At 44.1% G+C, this 11,148-nt stretch overlaps 1 protein-coding gene across 2 annotated transcripts in view; it reads right to left on the bottom strand.

Annotated features, from left to right (window-relative positions):
* GALNT16 (polypeptide N-acetylgalactosaminyltransferase 16) overlaps window positions 1-9,709 on the bottom strand; it is a 51,478-nt gene extending 41,769 nt beyond the window's left edge. For both annotated transcript variants that reach the window (XM_008639524.2, XM_017742185.1), the window contains exon 1: window positions 9,650-9,709. In XM_008639524.2, the coding sequence (XP_008637746.2) occupies window positions 9,650-9,694 (45 nt within the window). In that variant the 5' untranslated portion in view covers window positions 9,695-9,709. The remainder of the gene's footprint in view (window positions 1-9,649) is intronic.
* Window positions 9,710-11,148: the final 1,439 nt, after the last annotated feature.

Consider the following 11,148-nt stretch of genomic DNA (forward strand, 5'->3'; position numbering starts at 1 on the left):
GCGGCAGACCTTTACAGTCCAGCAGGTCTGTGCTGACACTAAACATGGCAGAGACAGCACAGTGGCAACTCCTCAGAAAAGCCCTAGACATTACAGCTCATTACAAACCACACGGCAGCAAAGGCAGATTAAAAAAGCAGAGCAAACACAATCCAGAGTGGAGACTAGACAGCTATGAACTAGCCTGACAAAGTGAATATAAAGCTTATCTTTAAGGAGTGCCTTGCTCTATCAGATTATATTCCTAGAACACAGATGTTGGACTACAGGACGTTTATTGCTGTGAAGTCAAATGATACGTGACAGGAACAGTGCAGGTTCTCTATGAAACCCTGCCAAACCCTGTGAGAAGGGTGGACTAATGTCTACCCCCCTCTTTCCTGTCTCTTCACATTAACACCTCTCACTTCAGGAAGAAGTCAATATAAGCAGATATTAGCTTTGGTATGTTAAAGGCACAGTATGTACAGCTGAGTGCAGAGTCAAGACTTTTACCATACCAACAGGACAGTTCATACCCCTAGGTCCTTGACGTAGTTACATGCCCTGTATCCCCATGCTTGGGGCTGGAACTACAAGTGCGAGTTAGGGGAGCAGAAGAGCCCAGTTCCTTATGACTGATGCTCTCTGATAGATCAAAAGCAAAAAAAAAAGTGCTACATGGAAGCAGAAATAAAGATGAATAGGCACTGGAAATGTGAGTGTCTAGACTAGGGATTAGCAAACAGTTTGCACGAATTAAGTTTTGTCCCAAACATTGCTGAGACCTCAAAAAAATTTCACATATCAAAATTTCAGGAAATACTGTAAACTTTCTAATCTTATTTCACCATTTCTCATTTTCACATATGCTTTTGCCTTTCAGTGACCAAATGGACTCAGATGCTCTTGTGCTGTTGATAGCATATTCTTATTTGTGTTTTGACACGGTTTGAGAGGCCGGAAACTATTTAAATAGAAAAATTAACTTTGTAAATGAGGGATTAAGGGAAAGGAATTAATGCCATGCATGTCCATGAAAACTTGAGAGCCTCATTTGTCAACTAACACAGGGATATTCCTCTAGGCCAGATTCCTTGTGAAATAGCAAGACTGTAATACAGACAGTGCCATTCATCTCTATGCATTGTCACAGTCTGCCATCAGACACAGGCACAGCAGCTGCCACATCGTGCTAACAGCCACTAAAACCAGAGCTGGGGAATTCAGGGTCCCAAGATGCATTTTTTTAACAGCAGGCTTGGCCAAATTCAAAAAGAATAACCATACTCCAGGGGTCATGAGGAATCATTATTTAATTAGAGTAAGGTATGTAAAACTCTCAAAGGTAAATGCAATTAATAATTTTACAGTTACTGTGAAATTAGTCCAACAGCAGTTTTATGTGACAGGACGTATACTCTGCAGCTCTTGCACTTCTTACAAGTGTTTAGCACCAGCACAATTAATGGAGCAGGGGGTGCCATTCTTCGCCTTTGTTTTAAGCTCATTTTCACAATTGCTTCAGCTCTGTCAAACCCCAGAAGTGAAAAGCTTCAATTCCAAGCCATCCCTAGTAAGTGTCTTTCCATGGAATACCTAACTGACCAGAAGGTCTAGTTGACCAATATGGACACAAAGCAAACCAGGGAGTAACAACTTCACCAAACCTTCTTCCCTCTTGAAGCCCCCCTTCAATTTACCCCGCTGCCACAGCCTCACACACTGTCGCTGCCACAACCCCCAACCCTGCCAGCACCTCCCTCCCACAAGTTCTGCACGTCCAACTCCCCCCAGCAGATTTCCCTCCTCTGAACTGGTTTAATGCCAATTTCAACCCAGATTGAAACAACCCAGATTGTATCAGATTGAGATACAAACTTGCTGGCTGTGCAAATCCTCATTCCCTCAGAACAAAGGTCAGAGCCAAGTCACCTCTGCAAACCCCACCGGTGCTGCTGGGGCCCGCATGGTGCGGCACTTCTCTGTGGGCTCACTCTACATGCTCCATGCACTGTCCCAGTGACCTGAAGACAAGTCCTGGAGAGGACAAGCCAGCACAGCCCCATCACCAGCAGTGAGATGCTGGTAAACAGAGCAGTGCTTGGGGATGCTTCAGAGACAGGTGCTGCTCAGCTCTGTAACCCATACGCTGGCACATGGATGGGCTATGAATGGCGCAGATCACAGACAGGGCAGGACTGAGAGCTGCAGCAACTCTGGAAAAATTCCGAGGGAGCAAGCTACTCCCTATGGGCTGAACCTGCAAGATCACGTGAGCTAAATAACCTGTTGCCAAAAGCGTTTGCTTTAGACGGTGTGTCGCATTTCCAGCTGGGGCTAGGAATCCCAGTGCACACATGGCTTTCGTTATGTCTCATGAAATAGTCTGTACTCCTCTCCAAAAAACTGCTCACAGTCCTCAGAGACAAAAGCCTGTGCCTGACAGCACAGGGCCTATTTTATTCATGCTTTGTTAAACTGTGTAAAGCATTTTAAGTGTGGTTTGGGAACCATGCACTTATGGAACTTCTACTATGAAATTTTAATAAAAATTACCACAGTTAAATAGAACCATCACTGTTCTTCGAGAACAAGTGCAAGTGCTGACAGCAGAGCCCAGAGACCAATTTGAATGTTTCATTTGTAGCTTGCACAAACTGGAGTAACACAGTGGAAACAGTAAAGCAACTCGATCAGTTCCCACAGCACCTAACTGGTCACAAACAATTTCCACTGCCATTAACACTGGGCAGTCTTGAGGCCTGCTGCCAGTTCCAAACTGGAGACCAGCAGTTGACTCCCAATAGGGCTATTTCCAATGCCCTCTGAGAAGAGCCCATGGTGAGCAGCTCACAGGGCTTCTCCAGGCTCTGTGACAGAGCTGTAGTTGCCATGGGATGGTGAAAGTGAGAAACAGAGGTTGACTGCTGGGGCTTGCTTTCCAGTACTGTTGCTTGCCCAAAGTGCCTCTCCACCTCACTATTCTTTTCCATAGTCTCTGGGCATTTATTGCCTTCTGTCCAAGCAGAGGCAATTCTCTGCCAACTCTGCAAGACTTGCATCTCTTCTCTCTTCTGGTTTTGCCCTGAGAAGACCTTTCTCTCTACACCTGTCTCATGACTAGAAAGTCATGTCATTCCACCAAATATTTTCTATTTCGTTCTTCTTTTCTTCCCTCACAGCTTTGCCAAACATTGAGTTATGGACAAGGAAAGTGTCCTCAACAATGTGGCCTGCAAAGGTGGAAAGTCTGTACAAGATAAGAAAGGAGAAACAACTACATTTCTGTGTTTGGTTTCCACAGCAACGTCCTCCCTACAACCAGCAATTTTTGGATGCTACTTTCAGACCCTCCTCCAAGAGATACAGAAGATGGCACAATGTATTCCATGTTATTGCCTGCAGCATGGATTAGGTGAATATCACACACTACCACGATGTCAGTCACAAGCAGACATGGGTTGTTGGTGTGAAGAGTTTAGAAACAGGGTGTTGCTGACTTACAGGTCACAACAATGTGTTGATGGACAAGGTTTGGTCACTTTCTTTGGTCACAAACTTGCTGTGGTTTGACAGCTGGTCTTTTGGGGAGTTTTAGCGAAGAAAGCAACACAAGAGAGCAACAGAGTGTGTGGAAAATTTACAGAGGGAGCAGCAAAAAAACCCCCTTGAGTAATTAAATTACTGCCTCTATCATGAGCAAGGGTTCTCTGATACCCTCATCCAACTTCTCAGCACACAGAAAGGTGGTGTCTGCCCTACCACACTCCCAACTCCTTGTTTTCATGTGTAAGTACTCGCAGTCTTGCTTCTGAGGCAGCCATGTGGCCTCTGCCTAATGATCCTACTTAGCCATCTCTTTAGTGTCTCTGTGGAGAAGCATTCCTCCTGTAATATCTCATCCAGATCCTGCAGTCCTTGTCTAGAGGAGGGAAGATATGCTTCCAGGAAGCATGGCTGGATCACTTTGCCCCGCTCTCAAAGATATGCAAGGCAGCATGGGTTGACAACCGGAGGGCAGCGAAAAGTAATGCAGAGTGCGCAAGTGCCAGCACGGCAGCACACATCAGTGTCACTCATCTTGCGAACAGCAGCCCAAAGAGTGTGGGGTATTTGCTGCCGTGCTGGTTACAGGAGCTCAGCACCACACTGTGTGCAAACAAGTTACTTCCACATGCAGTGACTGGCTTCTGCACCAACTAACCTCTCTCCATGCCCACTTAGATTAACAATCAATTCATAAATCCTGCCAACTTGGTTTCCCCTCTGAATGCAGTCCTGATGTATATTCATTGTAGAATGATAACCTGAGAAGCTGGGATTTATTATACAACCTCTCATGTGACAGATGCACAATACTACTGTTTATCCTGCTCTGCTGCTGGCCAAGGCAGATATAGTATATATAGATATACAGCAGGAGATGACTTCTATAAAGTGTGTCCATCTTTGACCCAGCTATTCGATCCTGGAAAGACTTTCAGCAGTTAACAAGGGTTAGACCCTAAACAGTGCTCTGGCCCAGTTGCCCAGAGGCAGGAAGACATGCCCATAACTGGAGGGAGGGGACATGATGCCCTAAGGTATCCTTTTGGTCTTTTGTTTTCAGGAGTGTCAAATAAAGCAAAGTAATGGAAGCCAAAAGGGCTTCAGATACCTGAGGGCACTCTCTTCCAAACAGCTTGGAGGAAATGAGGCTGCTCAGAACCACAGAAATCCAGACCCCAGATGAGGTAATGCAGTTGCCAAGGCCCATTTCTTTCCTCAGCTTCAAGTCTAGTGCACACAGATGTCTATTATGAAAATGTACAATATAATTTTTTGGTTTAATATATTTATGATATTTACATACATTGATTTTGTATAAACACCCACATGTCCAGACTTGCATACATCTGGTTTCTATGTTTGTTCAGTCTATCTCATACCTTGGAGTAATGTCATTTGTTCTCTATTCAGCAAACTTTGTTGTGACATGAACACTGCCACTTTTGCTTGTAGAAACCTTTATGCTTTTGTATTCCACTCCAGGAGAAAAACAATGTGGAAAACCCCATGAAAAACAGTGAGTGAATGGCCTTCAAAACTGCTGGCTACCAGCACAAGAGGGGAGTGTGATGTCTGTAGGGTTGCTGTTCCCTGAAACGGCACTTGTTTTCCAAGCACATCCACAAAGATCCATGACACCACCTAAGGGACTAGGCCATTCAGACATCTGTTTAGTATCACACAGGAAATCTCCTCAGCAAAAGCCATCCAGGTTACTTACTGTATGTAGGAATACTGCTCTACTAAAGGTCATACCTACACTATTTGTAAAAGTGTGTTTTGAGGTCCTTCAGAGTAAAAAATGCTACGTGAAGATGCATTTTTTTCTTTTGGAAAAATATCCCCGTCTTCAGAGACATTTAAATATGCAAAGAATGCCTCTGGTTTCCCAGTGATTTTGACTTAGGAAAACAAAGAAGAAAAAGAACAATATTTTGTTATTTGTCTTCTAAGCATTAGATGCTCAGTGGCCACTTGGTTGTCACCTGAACCCTGATTTATAGCACCTATATCAAGACAGACTGACATATAGCATTCTGTATCAAGATGATGCCCCCATGGTTACCTTGTAACAGCCAAAAAGCCAACAAGACAGTTCAAATGAGGGTGGTCTATGTCTTCATAAATCATCAGTCACATAAGCTGCACCTCTCTCTGCCCACTCCCCACCTACGCTATCTGCACAGACACAACATGTGTATGTGCCTGCCGTGCTGATATCTAGTCTATTCCCTTTGAACTCAAGTGACCTACATTCAGTCCTTTCCTCCCAGTGAATCACAACTGTCTGGAGTGACAGATGCCGCCACGGATATTTTCACAGAAAAGGAGAAAGCAACTTTAGGCTTCATAAGCTGCTACCATAGTAAGCAGTGAACTGGTTATCTAAGAGATGAACAGAGGTCAGCTAACACTGAGAAGCAGGCATCACTCACCCAAAGTATTAAAGTATTTAATTATATTAAGCTTGGGGCTCATTTTCTTTTCCTTCAAGATTACCCTGCAAGGGCTTTTTGCTAAGGCTAGAAAAAGGAAGCTAAAGTACCTTTTTAATCATTCATCCTCAAGAGCTAGAGCTTTAAATGGAGATGAGAAGATTAAGAATAAAATAGTGTGGCTTTGCAATTAGCCAACATTCACACTCCACAGAAATACTGTGCACATGCACAGCTGAGCCAGGAAGACAAGGGTACACCTCAGGACATTTCACACCCCCACCAGGGACAAAGCCAGCCCCACAGCAGGAGGTGGGAATTTCTCCCTGGCTTCCAACAAGGAAAAATTTTTTCCTAGTGTGTTTTTGTTAGCAGGTCTTGCTCAAACAGTCATGATTTTAAGTATAATCCAATTCTGCACCAACTCTCTCCTCTCTCCCCATGTTAATCACCAGACTGATCCTGTCACACCTGTCACAGTAGCTGCACCAGGCAGGTGAGAAGCACTGCATATCCTGCAGAGTGAGCCAGGTGGCAGTCTGGCCTCAGCAGCCACACTCCTTCCTGCCTTTGTGCCAGCTGGGCCCAGTACCATGCTGCTTCTGAAGGCTGGCCCACAGCCCCAGAACCTGCACGGACCTTGTGTTTCCAGGAAATAACACCTGAGCAGGACCTGACCTTGATGAGTCAGGTAATTTACCACAATGCTCCACACAGCTCCTCCTCACATTAGCTTTTGAACATCACAAAGAAAGGCTTTTGGCAGGACATATTGTTTAGGAGTCAGACAGACCCAATATGAAAATGCAAATTGTCTGTAAACCAACAACCAAAGTGACATTGAGCAGAGTGACTTAATATAACTCCTCATGTTGCCACCGAATCATGACCTGGTTTCTTGGAGAATTCCAAGAATGACCTTCAGCTCGCAATGTAGACTTGTATTTTGGAGGTTTGAAGCTATGAGATCTACTCCCAAGGACTGTACTGACATTCCTTCTGCAGTGACAATAGTGATGGTGCATACATATCCGTGATTTATTACAAAAATGAGTCTTTTTGTATAAGACCTTCTTCACGCAGACATCTTCTCTGCCAGGCATTCAGCCCTGCAGCATGCAACATTGTTTTCTAACAGTGGAAAAAGTCACTGCCTATCTGTCCGTGAAGATTTGAGACTATTGGGCCATTGCCATTTTGTTTAGGAGCCAAATGATATTCCATTTTAATTGATCAGTTTTTCAGTTACTGCATTGCTCCAATTCCAGGACCTAGCAATCAGTGCGAACAGACAAAACCCTAAGAGCTGCACTCTGATTCTGCTTGGGTCTCCATTTGCAAAGGCATTAAATTCACCTCCCCAACAGCAAATTTAATCAAGGATGCATACCAATGAAGAATCATGCAGCAGGCTCATAAATGCCTGTCAAATATGAAAAACACCTGTGTTACACTATGCAGGCCTCTGTCATTCGAGACTTCAATCACACAAATAATAGAGGCCTCCTCAACAGCCCCCCAGCTCTGCCATTTAATCACTGTCAACCAGGAAAGAGCTGGGCACATAAGGAAGAGCAGAACCACTGAAGCATCACAAAAATACACTCAGGACAGGTATGGCCACGACCACTGCTCATGGAAATACAGTTCTGCCCATGCGCAAAGTGCCGCAGTCCCTCACATAGCCCCTTGTCTCATTCTGCAGGTGCAAACTGCAGCAAAACAAAGTCAATGATAGTGAGGATCTTTAAAATGCATCACTCAATCAATCCCTGTCCAATACAAAGGGCATCATCTGATTCTGCACACACAATGCTCAAAGTTCTGTAGTGTAAAGACATCTTGCAAAGATACAACTCCTGGGCTATGTTGTTACGAGAACTCACAGCTTTTCTATGGACAGGATAAATTTTTGCTGTCATAGTTGCAAAAAAGAAAAAGGTGGATGTCTAGAAATTCAAAACCCAGAAGGTAAAGGACACAGAACTTGATTTTCAAATCAAGTAATGTTTGACTTTTTTGTGGTCAGCAATAACACCACTACAGAAACCTCAGGCTATAGCTGTTTCTTTTAGCCTGGCTTAACCATAAATCTGATCAGGCAGATTTTGGGAGCTGCTGGTTTTGAGTTCATTTATGAAAAGATATGTCTGGCATTTTCCTCCACATATTCAACTAATGAAATTTTGCCCAAATTCCATTTTTAAAAAGCTCCCAGAGTCATGCAACCAAGTCCCATTTCCCTCTCACCCAAAAACTGCACTCCTGACATACCCCCCTCCTCTCCTGGCCACCCAGCTGGCTCACAACCCAGTCATCAGCTCAGCAGTTTCCACTCCGTGAGCAAGTTTTCACTTTTCAAAGTTCACGTATGGGTCATAGCAAGAAATGTGAGCGTCTCTTTCTGATAGCTGGGGCTGTGATCCTAACCTTTGGCTTCCCAGAGGAGCGTTGTGTGAGTATAACCAATCCTGTCAAGAAGACAGTTTTTCCTTCTCAAGATCCATTGGATGTTTTTTAGAAGAGTCCTCTCTTCCAAAGTATGACAGCTAAGTACAAGCAGTAGGATTGAGTGACCTCCATTCATAACCCTGGGCAACACAACAGCCTCGCTACCTCCCAGGGCCTAAGGGGCACCGAGCAGGTGCGTTTTTCACCACACAGACCTCTTTCACCAAAGAGAGAGAACAGCTTCAAAATGCCACTGGCCAAAGAACCTTGCCCAGGCCTTCAGCAGCCTTACTAAATATGAAAGAAAAATAAACATAGACACATCCAGTCCTGTCACAGCTCCATGAAACCCACAGGGCTGCTTGTGAGGATGAGCACTGCTCAGTGAGATCTGCTTTCTCCTCTCCACACAAAGCTACATGAAGCACATAGGCTTTGTGCTCAATGTAAAAGTCTGACTGACTGTAACTTACTACTTAAATTTAGTGGTAAAATTGCCAGTGACATCAGCAGGATTTCAACCACAACAAAAAAGTAAACAATGAGAAACAAACACACACAGAGTACTCACAGAAGACCCTATTTTCCACTATCTTTCAGAATTTTGGAAAAATTAAACTGCTTAGCACACTAAAGTTCCCTTTCTTATAAGTCTTTATTTGCTCTGGACAATGGCTCTTGTTTAGAAACCATTTTAACTATGTTGTAAATGGCCTTCATTACCCAGAATACAAATAATGTACAAATTTTTAGCTGGAGGTTGTGGTGGTGATGTAAAGGTTAAAAGCAAAACAGCTTGTTTGAGACATGGAATCTGTAAAACAGCTAATTTTCTCCCAAATAGAAAAAAAAGTTGAGGCATTCTTCACATTTCTGGCTTGCTCTTGTTGGGTTTCAGTGTTTCTGGCTCCACAACGGAACGCGGGCGATGAACAAGCATGAACAAAGGAAATGTGCTGACAGGTTTGTTCAGAGTAGATAAAAAAACCAAGCACACAAAAAAAAAAAAAAAAAAAAACGCCAATCAAACGCAGAATTGTGGTTGCAAGCACCAAAGATATCACAAAATAAACTTAAAAAAACCTCCAAACCCTGAAAACCAGCCACCCAAGAACTTGAAAGAACAGTTATAGACAGGGACAAAGATGCAGGAGGCCTGTCCTTAGACTACAAAAGGTGAATGAGAATTAGCTTGGAATTCTGCATTACAGTTTGGAATAAGCATTTCTTACCATAACTGGCTGAATGTAAAAAGTATTCTGTATGAGTCTGACCATGGCAAGACTGTGGACCAGCAGCACCCAGGCACTGTATTCATCTGCATGCCCTATTCCAGGCACTTTCTCTCTGCCAGAGCTGAAGGTGGTTGGACCAGCAACACACCCAAATGCCAATAAAAAGCAACACTCCTTAGCAGAGCACTTTGTACTGAACAAAGCAGATTTACCTGTTCAAATCTTACTTTTGATTAGCACAAAGGCAGCTGCCAGTGAGGTCCCTGCAGCCAGAACATGCACAGTAGCTCTCATGCTCAGTGAGTAACATTCAGTGCTCACAATCCAGCCAACTGCCAGGACAGCATTCTTCAATCTTGCTCCCTAATTAACAGATATTTAAGCAACATGTACTGATTAAGGACTCTTCATGATCTGTCAGTAGATACAGCTCTTTATACAGTTGTCACTCACACAGCCTACAGCTCTCCCTCTTGTCCACTTCCTCCCCAGGTCAAAATAAAAAACGTGTATTTAAAGTTGTAGAGTTAGGCACTCAGCAAAAAGGGCAATCCTGAATTATAATTGTTAATACAAAGCTACTTCTACCATGAATGTCCACTAAAAGCTTTAACTGGCATGACTGCACATAATTACATGCCAACGTATGTCCTCATGCAGAGACTGAACTCCCCGGAGTTCTTCCTCTGCTTCCCTGCAATCACATGCAAAGTAGAACAGAAACAAGTGGCATGCCAAAAGTGTCCAGATCAAGTCCCCAGTGATATCTCACACACAGTAGCTTTAACAAATTTGAAGCCTGAAATCATAGTCAGGCCCACAACTTGGTCCGAAGCGGAGCCAGAGCAGCACTAAGCCAGAGAAGTCTTTTCATTCCAAGAGGCAGCTTTCTTTACACATGTTAGGATCCTGTCAGGATCATCCTTAGGGAGGGATGTAGGAAACAAGACTTTTTTTTTTTTTTAGGAGGCAGCATTTTCACAGAATCACAGAATGGGTAAAGTTGGAAGGGACCACAGGGGGTGATCTGGTCCAGCCTCCCTGCCCAGGAGGATGACCTGCAGGGTCATCCTAGAGCACACAGCACAGGATTGTGTCCAAACGGCTCTTGAGTATCTCCAGTGAGGAAGACTCCACAACCTCTCTGAGCAATCTGTTCCATGTGGATGGTCACCCACAGAGAACAGAAGTTCTTCCTCATGTTTAGGTGCATCATTTCCTGCCCTTTGCCTCTTGTCCTATTGCTCAGCACCACCCAGCAGAGCCTGGCTGCATCCTCTGACACACTCCCTTCAAGATACTTAGACATACTGAAAAGGTCCCTTCTCAGTCATCTCTTCTAGAGGCTGAGCAGGCCCAGCTCTCTCAGCGTTTCCTCGCAAGAGAGATGGTCCAGTTCCCTCATCACCTTTGTCGTTTTGAGGTCTTTTCTCCTCTCCAAAGCCAGACCTTCTCAGGACAGGTCTTCTCCTCTTGTAACATCAGCCTCTGTAATT

Source organism: Corvus brachyrhynchos, unplaced genomic scaffold (genome assembly GCF_000691975.1).
Source record: "Corvus brachyrhynchos isolate BGI_N302 unplaced genomic scaffold, ASM69197v1 scaffold115, whole genome shotgun sequence".
Lineage (NCBI taxonomy): Eukaryota > Metazoa > Chordata > Aves > Passeriformes > Corvidae > Corvus > Corvus brachyrhynchos.